The 20,745-nt window shown below is 43.6% G+C and overlaps 1 protein-coding gene across 6 annotated transcripts in view; it reads left to right on the top strand.

Moving 5' to 3' along the window:
* Nucleotides 1-1,674: 1,674 nt before the first annotated feature.
* The window catches only part of znf512b (zinc finger protein 512B), a 33,851-nt gene continuing 14,780 nt past the window's right edge, over nucleotides 1,675-20,745 (top strand). For 2 of the 6 annotated variants that reach the window (XM_078169957.1, XM_033629038.2), the window contains exons 1-6: nucleotides 1,678-1,905; nucleotides 3,993-4,127; nucleotides 17,419-17,498; nucleotides 19,209-19,384; nucleotides 19,496-19,773; nucleotides 19,873-19,944. In XM_078169957.1, the coding sequence (XP_078026083.1) occupies nucleotides 3,995-4,127; nucleotides 17,419-17,498; nucleotides 19,209-19,384; nucleotides 19,496-19,773; nucleotides 19,873-19,944 (739 nt within the window). In that variant the 5' untranslated portion in view covers nucleotides 1,678-1,905; nucleotides 3,993-3,994. Of the gene's footprint in view, nucleotides 1,906-3,992; nucleotides 4,128-14,173; nucleotides 14,319-17,418; nucleotides 17,499-17,654; nucleotides 17,784-19,208; nucleotides 19,385-19,495; nucleotides 19,774-19,872; nucleotides 19,945-20,745 lie in introns of those variants that run through there. The other 4 variants (XM_033629033.2, XM_033629036.2, XM_033629037.2 and 1 more) reach the window with 4 other exon arrangements.

Below are 20,745 nucleotides of genomic sequence, written 5' to 3'. Positions count from 1 at the left end.
TTGTGTGCATATTAAGTAAGATCTGCCTCTTGGTGTCATTGTGTTGCAAAGTCTGGAAACCTCTTGGATTTAAAAGTGAAAATCATTTAACAAAATCCATATTTAATTTGCTTAAACACACGTGATTCTGTGGGGCTGGTACATCCCAGTAAACTTGGTCCAAAAATGAGGCTCTCCTGCCCTCCACTGGCAATGCTGAAAACATTTTTTCTTTTTTACACATCCATTACATCATCATGGTTTCAGATGATTCCCACTAATAGGAAATATTAGGTCATGACGACTGGCACCAATCAAAGAGACCCTCTGTTGTTTTCATTTGAAGCCCAGTGAGGTGGCAAGTGATGCCATGAATGATTCATTTGGTGAGCTGTGACACAAGAAAGACGTGTCTTCACACCATATGTTTAACAGTTATTATTAGGTGGCTTACATGAAGGGAAATGCCAGGAGTGTGCACATAGCCTGTAGTCAACTTAGAGCAATTAAAAATTCAATATTGTATTGACTGTAGGCCTGTGTGTTGCTGTGAGCTGCTGTTAACACCAATGGGATTATACCTAAATATTGACCTTGAATTTTTGTATGATACATTATGATTAAATCCTGGTTTGGCCTATATATATATACAGATGGGGAAGGGAACAGAGCTTTATATGGGGGTTGTGTTCAAGCTCAGGAGGTTTGGTGAATATGTGTGTTATTCCAGTGGTTTTTGGAGAGGGATACTTGCAGTGACTGGCCTACAGTAAGGTAACGACAAAGAATATCCTACCTACCACACACTGGACTATAATAATGCTCCCTGTCTGATTTGGTAAAGCTGCCATATGCTGGAGGACGCACAGGGGGGAACATTTAGCAGCAACTAGATTAAAAATACTTGGCGGAGGTTGATTTAAGGAATTTAAGCCCTGACCCTTTTTCGTCAGGAACGAGCGCCGTTACGTCGGAAGAGCAGCACGAGCCGGTATCGCAGCGACTTTTATTAGACAGAAACCACCAATATTAATCTGCTCGATATATATAATAATAACGCGAGAGTTTGCAAGTTGCCTCAAGACTGTAGTTGCAACTGTCAAAGGTGGAGTGGATACGCGCATGACCCAACACACATTACTGTAATACTGTACACGGCCGCCGAGATAATATCCGTATAAAAAACCGAAATAATCCCGAGGTAAGGAGCCGAGGAGTGTACCAAAACCGACCGGGGTTTGGCGTTTCTGCTCGTTTTCCTTCGCTTCGTTTCCTTTTACTCTAACCAAGTGTTTCGCCGCCGTCGAAATTACTGCACTAAATATATTTTTGTGCCTCCCTTTAGCTCCAGCCAGCGCAAGGATTTTTTTTTACTCCTCCTTCGTAATAAAGTCGCCATTTTGCTTCACTGCCTATATAAACCATCCCGTATTCTAATATTTTTCCTTCAAGGAGTCGAGGAGCTACCTATCTTCCCTGGCTATTTCTCATATTTCTGGAGTGTTTAACGAGAAGACAGAGGTTGAAGAAGTGCCTCGTGGTATGCTATACATATTAATGCAGGAAAGGAGGGGGGCAAGGCAATTGGAAACTGGGAATAAGGTGAAAGTATCCAGGATTTCTTTTCATGTGCAGACGAAAATTGTAATTTCTCTTCTCCTGCCCTGCTCTTTTTTTCTCTTGCACCTTGTCGTCGTCCGCAGAGTAGGGGGGGATAGGACGACGGTGACGACTGTCCACTTCCTTTCAGGCCCCCCAACCCCTGTCTGACCGGTCCTTGACGCACAGCAGGTGTGATTGCCATGTAATAGAACATTGGTGGAAAAACGCCCACTTTAGGTGCCTGTCTCCTGACCCCCTCCTCCCTCACGTGGGTGACCCGGGGCCACCCGGCCCCTAGTGCTGGGTGACTGCCCGACAGTTCAGGTAGGTGTGGCCGACAACAGAGTGTGAGCACTCTTATTTTTTCTTAACCACATAAATAGGCAACTCTATAACCTTGTTGTAGTTGACACACACACAGCATGGCAGTGTGCCACGTGCGGAGCTAAAATACTTATTTCCAGGTTGGTTTGTCAGCAGATTGTGTGAGGAGATGTGAGTGGGTGTCACCAGGTTTTGTTGTGTCTAGCTAAATGTATGGTAATGTAGGACTGTCGTTTACTTGTAGAAATAGTCTTTTATGAAAACACCAGCTGCAATGTGCTGAACAAATGCCAAAGCTAGAAAGTGTTATTTCCTAAAGAATATTATAGGAATGCCCGGAAACAAAAAAGCATTGTGTACAAAAAAAGTCACAATCGCAACTCACAATTAAATATTGCAAGCATATTGATAAATGAGCAGTCTATTTAGCTGTGCCTTTATTTTTCTCACCGCCCCATCTGTCTATTTTAAGTACTTAAAGTCTTCACACTCTGACACATCATACAGAAACAGGAAGGTGTCTTGTGTTGGTGTGTGTGCAATATTTCTGCAACTGTGTGCATCGTGCAGCGTGCTCGCCGTGCCTCTTAGAGTCAAATTTTTTAACAACTTATAACAAACTGTGAGCATACTGTCACAGTGACAGATGAGCCGTCATCGCTCAATGTATAGTGAGTAGCATGGCGTGTAAACGGACACTGAGTGGCCCCCACTGGGTGACCCTTTGTGTGCTGTTGTAATTCATTAGGAGAGTGACATGAATGTGTGCTAAGAGAAAGCATGCTGTATCGTAATCAGTCCCACTTAGCGTAATTAGCGATTGTCAGCCTTCATCCATTAGACTGTCCCATGCTGGTAGGGAATGAGGGTTCGGCACATGGAGCCCCAAACTGACATATAGGCTTACTATGGATGATGGTGACATGATGTTTGTGATGGATTGGGGAAGGCTGCTGTGTAATCTGTCTAGCAGTCAACAAATGAGGATTAGCTCTCACTTAAAGGAACAGTGTGTAGGATTGGGGGGGATTTAGTGGCATCTAATGGTGAGGACGGCAGACTGCAACCAGCTGAAGCTTCTCACGTTTAGGATGTCTTCGGCGTTCATTGTTCAGGAGGTTTTTACTGGGAGTTAAATTATTCGCAGAGGTCTCTTCTTCTGCAGAACAGATGGATCAAATGATTCAAACTAGTAAAATCACTGACATGTAACAAATCAGTGTTTCTCCTACACTGTTTGCTAGCTTAGCCCCTCCTAGTGTGTGCTTGCGTTATTCTCTGATAACTTAAGATCCAGTCGTTGAGGAGGTTTTTAGTGGAAGCCAAATTATTCACAGAGGTCTCCTCCTCTCCAAAACAAATAGACCCAGTGACTTTAACAGGTAAAAATACAGAATAAAGCAGTTTCACAAACACTAAAACAGGCCTATCTAGAGCCAGTGTTTGGTTTATCTGTTCTTGGCTACTGTGGAAACATGGCTGTGCAACATGGCGATCTCCATAGACAAGACCTGCCTCCCTATGTAGATATAAAAGACTCATTCTAAGGTTTCCAGGTGAATATACACTGAAGAAAACATACTTATGATATTCTATTTTTGCCAATATATCCCCCTAAATCCTACACACTGGATCTTTAGGGCAAAATAACTTTGCTGCTGACCACGTGACCCAATCAAGAGATCCATCGCTTGTTTTCATAATAAAGAAAGAAGCCATAAAAGCAGCTTTGCACCCCTCCTTCCCTCCCCTTGACTCACCTTTTGTCTAATGGGCAGAACATGGAGTTAGTGTGTAAGTGAGAGTATTGATTTTGAAATGAAACATGGAAGGTCGCACCCTCATTACCACTGCAGATGATGTGTGTGCCTCCACTCAGATAACCTTCAGTCCAGTAGCACCGATGATGGCCGACATGGAGAGAGTGCACTGTAGAACAAGGGGACGGCATCATGGCAGTGGACGTTGCTAATAATGTTTGGACAAGCAGTGGAACAGGATTAATGAGCGTCAGAAAGCATCCCAACATGGCCTCTAGCTACCAATCTCTCCTGTGTGTTTTTGTATCCCCTCAACTCACATTGCAGGCATGGAGAGCCCAAGTGGCCCCAGGCTTGGGAAGCTGTCCTCATCAGGGCTGCCAAGGGGCCGGACCCCCAAGCATGGACATCCCCAGGAGCCTGTCAGAACCACGCCAGGCCCTGAAAACAACAACAAACACAGTGAGTGACGAGCTGCCGCACTTCGTTAAATGAAAACAGTGTGTGATTTTAGATCTACGCAGCGCTTCTTCACAGATTGTTTTAAATATGGGGAAGCTTTTGTTTGTGTCACCCAGGTTTGCTTCAGGACATGCCATACTAACACATATGTGATGGTTGAGATTGTGTTCATCCAAATGTGTCTGAAAGCCATTGGCTTTCAAATGGCTGGACTTTTGTTTTGTAGCATATAAAAGCACTAGTGTGGCTGTTAATAGCTTCAGTGTCATTTCTCGAGGATTTGATCAACATACCACACATATAACCGGCTCAGTTGCTTTTTTGAATGGGTTATATTTTACCAAGAATCAATGGTTCCCCAGCCTCAATGTAATTTTACCCCTCTCACCACAGAAGGGCCTGGAAACTACAGCATTTTTCCTCCGACTGCCTTACAGTGAGAAAACCAAACAAACAAGTATTGCCAAGCACTGACATTAGTGAAACCCTAAGCCATCTGGATGGAGATGGAAGATTTTGGAAGGAGAGAGCCGGGCTGGGGGAATTATGTTTCAATCCAATAACCAGCAGATCATCATGACTTTGTTAATAGAGTCAGGCAGACTTGGAAAACTGGGGCTGTTCTAATATGACCCAGTTGTTTTGGTTGCTACAAAATAGCCCCTCATTCCCAGACACACACAGCACCAGCACTAGACTAGGTGCTTCAATTTGTTTTCTTTCCATGTTAATATTCAGCCCTGTAGGCTGGATTTGCATGCCTGTGTGGGTGCGTGCATGTGTGTGTGTGCTTGTTTGCTGTGGACAGTAATACAAAGCTTATTGTGCTAGACCGAACTCAAGAGGGCAGGAAAGCATCGGACAGTTTTTCTGAAGCAGTTTACTAAATAGTTTTAATTCTGCGTCTTAATCTGCTCAATCTATTGATAGTTTGCAGTATATCACAGGCTCCCAGCACAGTTTCCTACTCTTTATTTTATACAGGTTGCCAGCTGATGTGTTGTTTTGCTCTTAAAGAATTTATTGTGGCTGAACACAGTGCATTTGAATGACAGGCTTTTCTCTGCAGCCTCTCAGAGTGTTATGTTTTATAGATTTTTTTGCACTTTATTACTCAATAAACAAGATGTGTTTATAAATCAATCAGTGCGAAGTTGGTAGTAGTCTCCGCGCTGATCGTTTTGAGACTGAAGGCTAGAGTTGAGAGACGCACACTTGACTGAGGTTCACTAATGAGTGCCGCCAATGATTGTGTGTGTGTGTGTGTGTGTGTTCAGATAATGTTTTTTCAGGTAATGGTCCTGGTCTTTACGGGACTTTTTTTGGTAACTTAAGACTACCGTTTCTGCATGTCTGTTTCGTTTTCTTTTTCCATGGTTGATCTGCTTTGACTCTCATTAAAGTGGAGCTTCTCAAAAAATACCGGCACAGTAATTATATCAGTGTTTTTGATAGTGCAAGTCTGTGCTAAGGACAGCTTCCAGCACAATTTGATTGCACAAGATAAAAATCTACATTCCACAATGTTGTAGTTGAAGAATCGTCTTGTTTGGCTGGAAAGTTGCTCTTATCTGGAACATTACCAGGGGTTTCCCTAGCCTTTGGAGAGGCTTAGTTGGTAAGATTGCCAGTGGACTGAGTTTTATGTGATTATGAGGTTTGAAGATTCTCTAAGAACATCCAGCAACCTTAAAGGGAAACACAAGGCCACTGGAACACATGCAAGAACCCAGTGTAACAGTAGAAATTGATTCAGACACAAAGCGAAGCATAAGAAATGCACAAGGAATTTCACATTTTCATCTCAAAAGGCACTTGATTATAGTGGCATTAGTAGGCACACCATAACTGCAGAGTGTAATGATTCACTCAGATGTAGCTGAGGCTAAAGCAAACAAGATATTCATTGACTTTGATTGGACTTTCTGTAGCTCCTTCAGCAAAACACCAGCTCTGTCTACATGTTTTTCAAACAACAGAGCCATCCTCTCCAATCTGGCCTCCTTTGCTTATTACTCATCTGTGTCTGGCTCGAGCGTTCTGTAGCTAATGATGAGGAGAAATGCTACACTGCTAATCATAATGAGCCTGGCGCTAACTTGCCTATCCCAGGGGGACTTTGAGTCTCGGTTTGGGGAAACAAAGGCATCAATATCTAAGGCTCCCTGTGGAGGTTTTTCAGCGCTCAGTCTATGTCCATTGTGTACACCGTGTGCTCTTCAGATAACCAGGTACGGCATTATCTGCCCTCCTCCCACTGGTCGAGTTTCATTTTTCATTCCGTGTCCATGGAAAGTTTGGACTGTTCAACCTTGTTGTGTTATCGCTTCTCATGCTGATCGATAAATGTCCTTGTCGGAAACTTTGCATGATGTAACAATGAAGAAATCCTGTCTGGCTGGAGTATTTCTGTACAAGTGGTTTTACTGAAATCCCTCTATGATTTTATGCACGGAAACAAAGACTGCAAATCGGGTTTGTGTGCTTTCCTAGAGTGGTGCGGTTGAGCTGTCACCTTGCCACACCAGACAACTTGCAGGAAAGGATGTGGTCCTTGAGGGTGACTTGCTCGCTCTTTGTCTTTCTCTTTTCTTCCTTGCTCGCACATTTTTTTCACATTAGCATCTTATTAGAGCGCTAGTTTTGTCATTTTTTTTCTCCACCAGCGGTCTAAGCTGTTAAACAACCTACAGTGAAAGTATTTGGACAGAACTAATGCTGCTCTGCCAAATGCTTTAGGCAAGCCCTGAAATTAGGCTCCTTTCTGCAAACATTAATGCAAGCATAAATGAGTGGAGTCTAGGAGTGTGTGTGTGTGTGTGTGTGTCTATGTGTGTGTGTGTGTGTGTGTGTGCGTGTGTGTGTGTGTGTGTGTGTGTGTGTGAGACCATCCTCCGTCTTTGATGGAGAGTGGTGCAGTACCCAACCTGATCCCAGGACACAATTTTTCCATTGGGCACGCTGTGTGTAAGGGGAGGTGGGTGCTCCAGAGTTGGGAGGAGTAGCCTCTATCAGTATGTGCAAGCTCTGCATAGTTTTATATGCTTGTGGCTATGTGTGAATGTTACAGGGACAGTTCACCCCAAAATCGAAATATATATTTTTCCTCTTATCTGTAGCGCTTTTTATCAATCTACATTGTTTTGATATGAGTTGCAGAGTGTTGGAATATAATGAAAGAAGATGGCACTCGGCTTGTGAAGCTCAAAGCGCAAAAAATACATTCAGAAAACTCAAAAACAGTGTCCTTTTCCAGAAATCATCCGGTTATTCAAGATAACCCACAGTTATTGTGAGCAGTTTCATGTAGGAACTATTTTCCTTCGACCGAACTACATCCACCAATTGTATCACCGCCCAGTAGGAAGCATGCATCTACTCATGGACGAAAGGTTCATACTTGTGACAGCATGAGGTGTAAATGTAAATGGTGTCTTCCTCGGCTGAGCTGTTAGCTAGCTCATTGGTGCTACGTGAGCTAGAAGTAGATGCATGCTAACTTCTGCGCGGTGATACGGCTGGTGGTTGTAGTTTGGCAGAAAGAAAATAGTTCCTTCATTGAACTGTTTACAACTAGAACTGCAATGATTAAAGGAGCTATATGTAAGAAATCTAAAGCAAATAGTCATAAAATCCTCCTAATATGTCACAGAGACTAAGGAATAATGTTCATATAACATACTGATCTCACCGACAACAATAGTACAGCCAGAATATTCGCATTTAAAAAAATATTTTACAGTCTGCAAATCATGTTTATGTTTTGAATTTGTGTTTTGGCCTGTTGCGCCACCCACCGCCGTCTACCAGTCACGCAGTCAGTAGAGTCTCAGCATCAGTTAAAGTTACGACTGAGCTACAGCAGCACGGCAAGCAGCATTAGCAGTGTCCCAGTACATAACATAAGCAGTCTCCTCAGCTGTATCCCGGCAGCAGCGTTAGCAGCAGAGAAGCCAGACTTGCTTGAACGGTCCGCTGGAAGACCAAAGATCAAGGACGCGGCCCTGCCACGGCACCTGTCCGTGGGCAAACAAATCAGTCTCCAGCGTGCCGCTGTCCAGCAACCTCGAATCTGTAGGGGAGGGGGGGGGCGGACAAGACTTGCGGCAGTATTTTGAATTTGAGTGCAGTAACCGTTTGGCCACATTCTTACATACAGCGCCTTTAATTGATTGATTGTCAAGTTTTGGGTTTTTTTTGTTGTTTTTTTTTTTTTTTTTTTGTTAAGATTATTTTGGGGGATTTTTTGCCTTTATTGTACGGGACAGAGTGAAGGGGGTTGAGAGAGAGAGTGACATGCAGAAATGGTTGCAAGCCGGAGTCAAACCTGCGACCGCTGCAGCGAGGTATTGCCTCTGTACATGGGGTGCCGGCATTATCCACTATGCTACTGACGCCCCCTGGTTGTCAAGTTTTAAATTAATCTGGGGCGTCGGTGGCTTAGTGGATAGAGCAGGCGCCCCATGTACAAGGCTGTTGCCGCAGCAGCCCGGGTTCGACTCCACCCTGTGGCCCTTTCCTGCATGTCATTCCCTCTCTCCCCCTTCATGTTTAGCTGTCCTATCAATTAAAGGCAAAAACACCCCCCAAAAAGTTTTAAATTAATGTGCAACTAATTTGACCATTAATCCATCGGTTTGAGTATTTGAGGGCGTCCTCTTGGGCTTTGGGAAACACTGACATTGACAAACAACTAATCTATTAATCGAGAAATACAGATTATTCAACAATGAAAGCAGTAGTTGCCTTAATCAGGCAATCGAGCAACAATTTATTGGTCACATGGAAATTATACAACATACAACTGCGGTGAAATGTGATCCCATTAGCTCCTTTGGCTTGTGCACTGTAATTTGTCCTCTTTTGTTTTGCGTCTTTTTACATCATTTGCTGCTGCTGCTTCATAATTGTCCATATGTCCGCATAGTTGTGGTAATCCATGGTTTCTGGCTGTGGAATTTTTTTTTATTCACTATAAGGCACATGCCTCCTCTTCTCTTGCCGGAGTCTTCTCTTGGATTGCCACGTAGAAAAAAGGTCACCAGGCTGAACAGTGCTGTCTAGGATTAAGTCAAGTTTTGTTGAATCAAAGGATAATACAGTTCCTCATATCCTGATAGAAACTGATGCGGTACGGAGGTTGTCCAGTTTATTTCCAAGGCCTGTACAATGGTTAGCAGGATGCTCATTCAACTGGTGCCCATTCTTCTCCATCTTTTCCTCGATGTTTACAAATGTCTATATTTGAAAACATCAAACTGCCTAGCTAGCTGTTAGCTAACTAGAAGTTGGCAGAAGGAAAGTTTACAGACTGGTGAGTTGATTTCCTCATCCTGATGAGAGACTTGCAGCCACACACCACTGACAAAGTGGCGACTGGAAACATCCGCACCTGACCTGGCGTGATGTACTTTACATTAAGTTACAATTAACATTTATCTTGAGTAAAGGAGTCGTGATTTCTGGAGAGAGATTCTTCCAACACTTGGCATCTCACACCAAAACAGTCTATATTGATAAATAGCACTAAAGGTAAGAGGGAAAATATGTATTTTGGTTTTTGGATGAACTGTCTCTTTAAATGTGCTAACTTGTGCTCTTTTTGTTTGTGTTTACATGTCTGCATGTGTGTATGTGCACAGCCATGGGTGTTCTCAAATGACAGTCCACTACTCTGACTGCAGGACCTTCATTTCAGGCCCACAGACGCCATCTGCTGACCCTGCATATTTTCCTCAGCAGCAATCTCTCGCTCTCCCTCTCCGGCTATTGCTTTCTCACACTTTCTCTCGCTCGTTTGTTGTCCCATTCTCCACGCATAACTGTCACTCCTCTCTTTCTCATCCTTCCCCAAACTCCTCATCTTTCTCCTGGCTCACTTGTTTGGCAGTATCACTAGCAGAAGCAGTGAATCCCCGGGCCGCTGGCCTCACCTTCCACACCACCTTCCATCCCATCTCTGCAAATTGCTGTTCATACTCTCACCCACTGTCCCCACTCCCCATCCTCACCCACTTCATATTTCACATATTTTGTAGCTCTCACCTGCTGATGCTTTGAGTCTCCCAAATTGGTGAAATACCAAAAGATAAGATCGATAAAGAGCTATAGATTGGAGAATGTTTGTTTTGGGATGAAATTGAATTCTGGTGCTTTTCTCAGCCTGATGCTGCATCTTGTTTTGAGGAGAGTCCTTTGTCATCTTTGTCACACCTATATTTGGCAGGCTTGAGGATGGCAGATGAGAAGGAGTACAGGGAAATGGGAGAGGAGAGAGATTGAGTCGGTGAGTCACTGTCCATAAGGAGGGCACAGCAAACAGTCTGGAGCAGGCATTGTCTGTCTGGCTCTTATATACTGCGTGTGCAGTTGCATAAACACACGCCTTTTTCCATGGGTGCTGGTATATGTGTGTACTGTGATGTGTCTCAGAGCATAAATGACAAATTCCACCGTGATTTGTGTATGTTTTTCAAATCTTCTCTTCAGTCAGTCTTACATTTAAAAATGTTTTATGTGCTTCGCTGTCAGCTCACCTGTCGGCATCTTCCCCCGGAGGAATTCACTGGCCGCATATGTGGCTAGTCATCCGAAGCTGTTGTGATTGGATGTAACTAAACATGCTATTGGCCGTGGGCCAAACGGGCATCAGGCGATAGATTAGGTTTCCAATAATATGAAGCATGCAGCTGATGTGGAAGGCTGTAAAATCAATGCAGGTCTGAAGAGGCTGTTGAGGTACTGTGAGTCACAGGATTATGTAGCAGGAATCTCAAGCCCGGGCTCTTTTCTTTGATTTGGCTGCTGTAAGTGTGGTTTAGTGGTGCTAGTAAACTGAGCCTACCACAGGTCTGTGTGGTGATTCCTGGACTCCACACAAAGTGATTCCCTCTCCAGACGTTCAGACCGCTCAGAGCAGTGAACAATAGTTTTTGCTTAGGACACTCATTCTTCTCAGACTGGGCACTAATTATCACTTATTTAGTAAGAAGATCTCCGGCTCAAGTCTGTTTATCACAGAGTCACAGAGTTGCACAAACCCTGATATCAAGTATAATTATACACTGTGCACTGAACAAATAGATCTATCAAAGCTACCACATGTAGAATGTTTGAACTCACAACTTTGGTACCAAGGGTGATCTTATGAGAAAGGGATAATTTCAGGACGGGGGTTGTGGAGGTCGGTGTGGTCACATGACCAAGTGGCATATAGCCTCCAGTACATTACATATATGGTGTTTCTTAAAGTACAGAGGCAAAGCAAGAGTCCTTCCTTGCATTCGGTGAACACATATCAGAACAGGCTAACAAGTGCCCTCAGATGTGCGTCATTAACCTTTAGCAGACTGAGGGGGTTTCTGGGTACTGTGAATTCTGGCACTCTCTTAAGTTGTTGTATAATTACTGGATTACACTTAAAAAAAAAACCATATAGGCCAAATGAAACTTTTGTGTCACTTATCACTCCATCACTGCTATAAAGATTAATTTCAAAATGTTTTGTCTTAATCACAGCATTCCAGAGCATTTGGCAGTGGACACTTTGGAAAGCGGAAATCATGAGGTTTCTGTCAGTACTTCTTTAGGCTTGTAAGATAAAAACTGCAGATATTAATCCAAATAAATGACACATTTATCTAAATCCTGCAGGTTTCGTTGAAGAGGCACCACCTTCACTTCCAGTAAATCATGCTCAAAGAATTGTGGGTACTTTATACCTGCTGGGGATACACATATGCATTCTTTAAAATTATCTGAAGGACAGACTCTGTCCTCTGTAGAATTTGAAGGATCCTTGACATTGGAACAGTCCTTAGGCGGGATTTGAGGACGTAGCATCCTTGAAATTCAGCCATTTATTCATCCTTCCTTGACTTTGAGAAACACCCTTAGTGTCAATGAATAGTAATAGTAAAACGTGTAAGTCAAAACTCAACACTAAAATGTGTTGTTTTTGTTCATGAACATAAAGTCAGCTGTCATTAGAAAAAATAAAAAGTCCTCCTGGTGCCTGCAGTTATGTTTTTAATTTTTTTTTTTTTTTTTGACCAACTTTATTGAGTCAATGACTTTGCAACACCATGTGTGTTAGGGCTGTCAACGAATATTCTAAATTTGAATTTAAATTCGAATTTGAAAAAAAAAAAGGACCTTCGAATGTGAAAATTGATATTTGATTGTGGAGAAAAAAAAACCCACCACCGTAGCTGCCCTCAAGTGGGCGTTGGCCTGGGCCGCTGGACTGAACGCACTGCTTGACACATTTGCTCGCGGCTCGCGCAGAAAATAGACCAGACGCCGAAACGATCACTGCAGGGCACGAGCCAGCCACGGTGTGGATGATACAATCAGTTAACATGGGCGGCAAAAGGAAACTGGCTTCGCTTCTCTGCGCTTCGAGGCTATTTGCAACGCTTCCGCGGGCAGTATGGCCCTGGCGTGACGGGTCAGAGAGGGGGGGCGACCGAGAGGTCCGCGGTCGTTTATAATGTAATGTTATAGATTATTGTTTTATGTGTTTTAATGCGTAGGTATATAAATGTTTTCAAAGACATTTATGTTGAAATAAAAATACCTACAAGTAGTTATGTTTCCTTGTATTAATACATATACAAGTATGCTTCCTTGTATTAGTTTGCCCTCTTGTGGACATAAAGCGAAAAAAAAAAATTAATGGTTCGAACCTATGAGTTATTTTTAGAAGGAATATTCGAACGTCATTTTTGAGCAATTTTGACAGCCCTAATGTGTGTACAGCTTGAGTCCACCATGTCAGTGATGTTCCTCCATAAATGATTTAATTCAGCAATGTCAATTCTATATGTTGCCACAATGTGTCGCTGCTATGTGTAGCTAGCAGTTGCTAATTTGCAGCACTACTGTGCAAAAAAACAAAAAAAACGACCAAAAAACAAACAAACAAAAAAACGGCCATTATTCACGTAGACTTAGTTCTGACATAGCACTGCCTGTGTGCAACACTAAAATAATGTTTCACGCTGATCACCATTTAATATTTTATTGGGGTGTAACCAGTCAAAAAGGTTTAGTTTAATTTTCGAGACAAACAGGACAGGATTTGGCATTCACGACACCTGCTTGTAATTTGGGACTGTCTCGAATTTTTTTGTGATGTATGGTCACCCATTGGTACCCTAATAGTAGTACACTGTCACAATTCTTTCTGGTATTCTTCATTCATGCTACAGTCTAGCTATAACTTTACTACACTGTCATTTTGCTATGTTGGTCTTTTCTTTACACAAGATATTTGAAAGATGTCTGCCCATCCTGGGAGACGGATCTCTCCTCTGTCATCTTCCTGAGCAATAATTTGAAAACACATTGACATTACTTTATACTACAAAGGCGATGACTTAATGTGATTTCAGTCAAGCTTTAATTGAGGAAATATATTTATGAAAGCATCTTCCTACCTAGGAAAGCCGTTGTCCATTTTGTCTAGCACCAACGTATAAGTCATTGGCACACATTGTGGCTCCGAGGTAGAGCGGGTCGTCCACTAATTGGAAGAGCAGCGGTTCGATCCCTGGCTCCTCCAGTCTGCATGGCATAACATCCTTGAGCAAATACTGAACCCCAAATTGCTCCTGATGGCTGTTCCATCGGTGTGTGAGTGTGTTAAAAACTGAGTAACAGGTGGCACCTTGTATGGCAGCCTCGGCCACCTGTGTATGAATGTGTGTGTGAATGGGTGAATGTGTCATAGTGTAAAAAGCGCTTTGAGTGGTCGGGTGACTAGAAAGGCGCTATATAAGTACAGAACATTTACCATTCATGATTTAACTACTATAGACTTAGAGGAGGTGAAATGGCACAACATTTTGTATTTTGCAGTGTTTTTCAGAAAAATCCCAGCACAATATGATAACAAATTAGTCTGACCATGTTTGTGTGTGTGTTGTCAACAAGTGTATCTGTGTAAGAGATTAGCATATACACAGTTATACAAAGAGAGGGGGGGAGAGAGAGAGAGGAGAGAGGGAGGGAGGAAAAGACAAAGAGAGTGAGAGCCAGACTAACTGAGAGAGTCTGGTTTTCTTTCAGTTAGTCAGTGTCTGGGTTGCAAGACTGTTCTGGTGCTGCTCCACCTCTCTTCTTCTTCTTACTCACTGTCTGGAAGCAGGCCTGACAGGGAGGGAATTATGGGGACGTCTTCAAAAAGAGGTGCGTATGTAATGGGACAGTTTGTGCTGTGTGTGTGCGTGTGTGTGAGAGGGGGAGAGACAGAGAGGAGGAAATTAGAGTACAGGATGAAAAATAACGTGTAGGAAAATAGGAAGTAGTAGGAGGTGTGTTTGTGTGTGCATGTGTGTGAGTAAAAGTGCTGACGTGCCACTGAACAGAGAATGTGTGTGAGAGGGGAAAGTTGTAGAGAAGTAAATGGATAAACTTTAAAGCAGACATGGCAGTCGGGACGGTGGTTACACTCACTGTAAACCAGGATGGCTTACACATTAAGGAGGTGGTTACACTCTGTCAGTGTGTTTACCCTGCGCTGTGTCCAGGTGTATCAGTTTCTCCATCTATTGTCTGTTGAGATTGAGGAAGTAGTGATACTGTGTCTTCTTTCCATGGCTGTTGTGTCAGTGGTGAGTGGTGTTTGTATTTGTGTGTGTTGTCCTTCTCTAAACTACAGTATGTCTAAACCCTACTGTGCAGACACAGACAAAGGCTCCTGTGTGAGTGTTTGTCGAGGAAAACAAATGACTGTTCTGTGTGTGCGCCTGTGTGTGTGTGTGTGTGTGTTTGTGGGTAATGTGTGCACCCTTGCTATCAGGGGGAGCAGTTGCAGGCGTAGCTAGGAGAACTCAGAGGTTATTTGAGATCATTAGGCAGCTGCCAGCACTCCTGGGTCCTGGGTCTTCTCTTCTCTTCTCTTCTCTTCTCTTCTCTTCTCTTCTCTTCGTCAGGGTTAACCAGTGCGGAGCAACAGTTGCAGACAGCTGGGAGCGAGTCATACTCTGACATTAGCTGAACAGCTGTTTTATCCCCGTGGCCTGTGCCTGAGAACCGGGGTTTAGATTTGACACAATGGGCCTGCTTTGTTTCATACCAAGACAATGGTTGTGATTGCTGAGCGCCACAGTGCTCTACCCATACTCGAGCAGGCAAAGCAAAATAGATACTGAACACATATTTATTGTGTTTAGTATATTTCACCCCAGGAAAGACAAGTTTAAAATTTCATTTTTTCACAGTTAAGTTTGCACCCGCAGCTGCACTTCCTTGGCTTGTGTGTGTACATGCCTATTTGCATCGTAGCCCTCTGTATGTAGGCCTAATTGTTCTGCTCGCTGGAAAGAGGCCTCTGATAGTGGTAACTAAGACAAGTGGATCTTATTCCCATAGCAACAAGAACATATCTTTCCCAAGAGCAGAATTCATTAATTATGCCTTTCTTTTACAAGACCTTTATTTTCTAAGACAGGAATTAGAATGCATGCTCAATTTCCTCCTCAACACAAGAGCTGCACCGCCGACTGCATCACCTCCCCAGCTGCTACCCAGACAGCTAATAGAGAAATGCTCTGTCGCCGGGAGAATATTAATACACTCATATCTATGCACACGCATCACACTCACACACACTGGTAATGGTTTTGTGTATTTGTTTGTGTGTCAGTGTGTGCTTTTTTTATGCATGTGTTTGCACCTTGTGTCATGAACTATTCCCAAACACAGCCACCAATGCTGTGCTACTTCTCATTCAATCTTATTCAGCCCTGCCTTATTTTCTTTCTACCTTATTATTGTGAGGCTGAAGTAAAAGATTACATATAATCCGTCAGCCCACGTTTGTGTCTGTGCCTGAGTGAGAAACAAAAAGAAGACAAATGAGGGGAACAGGGAAAGTTGATACTGTGTAATAAAACAAAGGGAAATGAGAAGGGGAGGTCGTGGCAGGTTAACATTAACATCACTGACAGGGAGAGATGCTTTTTGGGTCGAAGGCGATCCTTTTGCCAACATGAGCTGTTTTTGTATGTGCAACGATGGCAGGAAGTCAATTCATTTATTTGATGAAAAATCCTCCCAGCCATTTTTATAATCCTGGTGGGCACACGGAGTGCTCTGATCCAGTTTGGGATGCGCCACAAATGAGCTGCACTAGGCATGTGTGCATCCTGTCGCTGCTTGTCAATGAGTTTGCAGGAGAAGAAAGCAGTTGGCAGACACAATGTCGTGTTCCTCAGCATGGGGAAGTGAAACAGAGTCTATGCAAGACCACTGCTGCATTCCACTTCACAACAAAGGACTATCATCTCCACTTCAAGTAGCTTCCCTTTGACATTCTCTAGATCTGATATGACTGAATAGGCTCCAGCAGCACCTCTGTCTCCTGCTCGCCTTGTTTCTGCTGCCGCTCTCCGGTCTTGCTAGATCAATGCAGGGGGAGTTGAGAGCACATGTAAAGATATATCACTCTGAAGAGCAGAGTACAGCCTCAGCTCCTACCTGCAGCACTGTCATTCAGTATTCTGCTTGGTCAGAGGAAGAAGTCATCTGCCTCTGCAATTCTCTCCTCTCTCCCTCAGCATCCGCTGCTCTCCCTGTCCTCCCTTTGCCCCCCCCACCCCACCCTCCCTCCTCTTCTTCCACATGCATACACTCATCCCCAGCTCTCTCAATCTTCCTTCCCTCTCTCAAGCAGCACTGTATAGAGGAAATAGAGTGCAGGGCTGATAGTGCAGAGGTCTAATTGTAGCCGAGAAGAGAGCAGTAATGAGCCAGTGCACCGCCTTTTCTCCAAAGTTTTGCAGGGAGAAAGATTGGGAAGGGTGTGTGGAGGGAGAGGAAGGCAGAGTGAGAAAGCCAGACATGAGGTGAGAAAAGAGGGAAGCAGCAGTATGAGGGATGGAGAGAGAAAGCAATAGGGAGCAGAGAGAAAGCTGAGGCGGTCGGTCTGCTGTGTGCTGTGTCAGAGGTTCACACAGACGCTAGCGATTTATAGCTGATCTATTTGGCTCAACAGAAGGCCTTTACCCACACTGCCCTCTCTCCCACACACACGCATTCACAAATGCGCTCTGTTCTCCTGTTTATCAGTCACACCCAACATCTAGCTGCATATATTTGTTTTTGTTGTGTCCATATTTAGTTTGAATATGTCACTATATTCAGGGATTTTGAAAAGGGTAATGACGGTGGGTATTTGTGTAGCTCTGTGAAATGTTCCAACACAAAGATATCATTAATTATTATCTCCTTTCCATGAATATGAGGCACTTGCATTACTAAATGATCTTCTCTCTCTCTCTCCCAGGTCCGGTGTGTGATGAGCCAGCAGAGGGGAAGAGGAAAGGTCGCCCTAAAGCAGAAGTGCAGGAACTGAGAAGCATCCCTGTGAGTATCCCTCTTTGAACTGAGTAGGTGTTTGAAGTGGGCTCCATTTTTCTCCTGCACAGAGTAGGCAGCTCCCCATGAATATGCACGATATACAGTACAGTATAGCGATAATCCTTGCATGTATTGAACTCTCTCTTCCTCACCCCTGAGCAGGCCCATATGATAGTACAATGGAAGGAAGAGTTTAAGCGCCGCTCCAGGGTTAAGTGTCCGTGTTCAGGCTGCTGGTTAGAGTTTCCCAGCATCTATGGCGTCAAGTACCACTATCAACGCTGCCAGGGGGTGAGTCACTAACCTCTGTTCTTTCCTGCTATGCGGCTATTTCCACCTTTTGCTTCAGAGTAGACTTTAACACTGGATCACAGTAAAAGTGCTGAAGAAAAGATTCAATAGAAGGACTATCGCAGTCTGTGATGAATTACCTGCACAGTCAGAGTTTAAAGGGACAGGTCACCCCATTATCAAAAAATGCATATTTTCCCTCTTACCTTGAGTGCTGTTTATGAGTATAGAGCTTTTGTGTGAGATGCAGAGTGTTTGAGATGTCTGCCTTCTCTCAAATATAATGAAACAAGATAGCACTCAGCTTGTGGCACCTAAAGTGCCAAAAAATACATTTGAAAAACTCAACAGCAGTGTCTCTTTCCAGAAATCATGACCCGGTTACTCAGGAGAATCCACAGACCTTGTTATGAGCAGTTTAATGTAGGAACTGTTTTCTTTGTACTGAACTACACCCACCAACCTTATAAGTGTGCAGAAGGAAACACGCATCACCACTGAGCTAGCTAACATTGCAGCTCAGCCGAGAAGGTCGCCTTTAATGTTAACATCTCGTGCTGTCACGAGCCTCTTTTCTATGAGTATGATCATGCACTGATCATACATATACTTCCAAAAAGTAATGCACCACAATTCATATATAACCCACCTAATCATGAGCTAGTAAGTCATGTATAACCCAGGTAATGGGGGAAGCTGTGCGCTCGTAAATAATGCACCAACTGGAGTAAATAAGGAAATAGTATAAAAGTTGAAGTCCTTGGAAGAAGGCAGGATGAGGTGATGGATGGGTCAAACAACACAGGACTTTCCCCTAGGAGACTGATGTTTGGGACCGTGTGATACCAGTGAGTGTGAGTTATTTTAAGGTACATCATCACCACGTTTCTTTTCCTAAACCTAACCTACATAACTTTACACTAAGTATATAACGTTATTCATTGGGCACTAATTCGTTAGGTATCATACGAACTGTTGTACAAGGACATGCTGAGTAGATGCGTAACGATACAGTTGGTTGGTGTAGTTTGGTAGAAAGAAAGTTGTTCCTACATGAAACTACTCACAACAAGGTCTGTGGATTATCTTGAGTAACCGGGTCATGATCATTTTGGAAACATATATATTTTTAATGCTTTGAGCATCACAAGCCGAGTGCCATCTAGTTCCATTATATTTGAGAGACGGCAGACATCTCCACAGCCAATATCTCTGACACTCGACAACTCACACCAGAGCAATCTAGACTGATAAATAGCACAGGCATTTCGTGATTATTGCGCATACACGAGCTGTTGGGTTGTTTCAAGAGCCTGTGATTTGTCATCTGAATGCCTCCAGTAACAGCTCCCTACTGTCAGTTTATTTTGCGTAGGGAGGGATCTCACTCTAAATCCCCTCTCCTCATGTCTGTGTTTGTACCAGGCCACCGTAGCCGAGAAGCTGAGTCATGGCTGTCCCTACTGTGAGGCAGTGTTTGCCACAAAGGTTCGCCTGCAGAAGCACAAGCTGTGGAACCACCCAGACAGGGTTAGCATGGAGCCCAAGGACGAGCAGCCTAAGCTTCAAAAGACCCCTGTCAAGTCCAACACCAAGAAAAGGTGACTGGGATTTAGAGCTCAAACTCCCACCCACACTGACCGACATAACGGTGTTAGTAACATCATAATGCTGACTGCCCAAAACTGTCCTCCCTCGGTCTGTGAATTCAGGCCCATGGAGAACAGTCCCCCCTCTCCGATGTTCTTCAAAGTGAAAAAGACCCACGAAGTGTCCACGCCCTCTCAGAACGGGGAGCTGGCCCACCAGAAGAGCGAGAGGAAACAGCACAGCCACAGCCAGCCTTCACAGCAGATTCACCAGTCCCAGCCAGTCCAGCCTCAGTCCCAGCAGTCCCACAGCACATCGTCTGACGCAGGGGGCAGTGAAAGTGAAGGAGGCAGCCTTCCGCCGTCTTTCCCTGACGAAGACCCAGAGCGAATGAGGCACAGTAAGATTACAGCATATTTTTTGTCATCGACCACATATTTTTATTTTCTGGGTGTATGTGTTTCACCGTTCCTTGCTCTGTGTTTTTCTCTTGAGCCAGGACGGAAGCAGAAAACGCCCAAGAAATTCACTGGAGAGCAGCCTTCTATATCTGGAACATTTGGATTGAAAGGTAAATACAAGAATTCATCTCAGGCTACACCCACACTAATACGTTTTCATTTTAAAATGCGTAACTATTGCTCGATTTGCACCTAGCATGCACACTATGGTGTCTTAGAAACAAAGACTTTTGAAAATGATGACGCAGTCCCCCAGGTTTGCTTTCCAATAGGGTCTTATATATCACAGCGTGTCATGCCAAAACATTATAGCAAAGCCTACGTACCTGTTTTGATTTGTGTGGGTAGCCATGGCTTCCTCAGGCAATGGATAATGCTTTCCGTACGGCTCTGATATGTCGCTGTATTTGCTTTGCAACGGTTTCCAATCTGTTTTCAGCTGCCTCGACCCTCTTACTCCTCGTTACCACACATTTTTGTTTCATGTCCGTATTTCTTTATAGTATACACAGTACACCACCAGTGTTGAACGCAAGGAAATGCATCTCTTTATGGATAGAAACGCACCGCAGAAATGGCACAAAAGTTCATATTGAGTGTTTTCAGTGTTGTATAATCTTGTGTAATATGTTCATGTGGCAGTACAGAGACAAAAACAGGACCAATAATGCATGGTGACAAATAAGTAAGGAGGTTGGCCTGTCAGAACGACATATAATCCACTATGCATGCATGCTAGATGTTACGCTGCTAGCATGCTACCAGTGTTAGCAGTCTGAACATGATATTTAATTTTGCACTTCGAAAAGATGTATAAATTGAGCTGTATTACATTCATCAATCTGAAAGCTAGTTCATTTTTATTTCATTTTACTTTCTGTTGCACAGTGTTTACAGTCTGTCTGAAATCT

Source organism: Epinephelus lanceolatus, chromosome 8 (assembly GCF_041903045.1).
Source record: "Epinephelus lanceolatus isolate andai-2023 chromosome 8, ASM4190304v1, whole genome shotgun sequence".
Classification (NCBI taxonomy): Eukaryota; Metazoa; Chordata; class Actinopteri; order Perciformes; family Serranidae; genus Epinephelus; species Epinephelus lanceolatus.
Note: the sequence above shows the minus strand (reverse complement) of the source record. Positions and strands in the feature narration are given on the sequence as shown.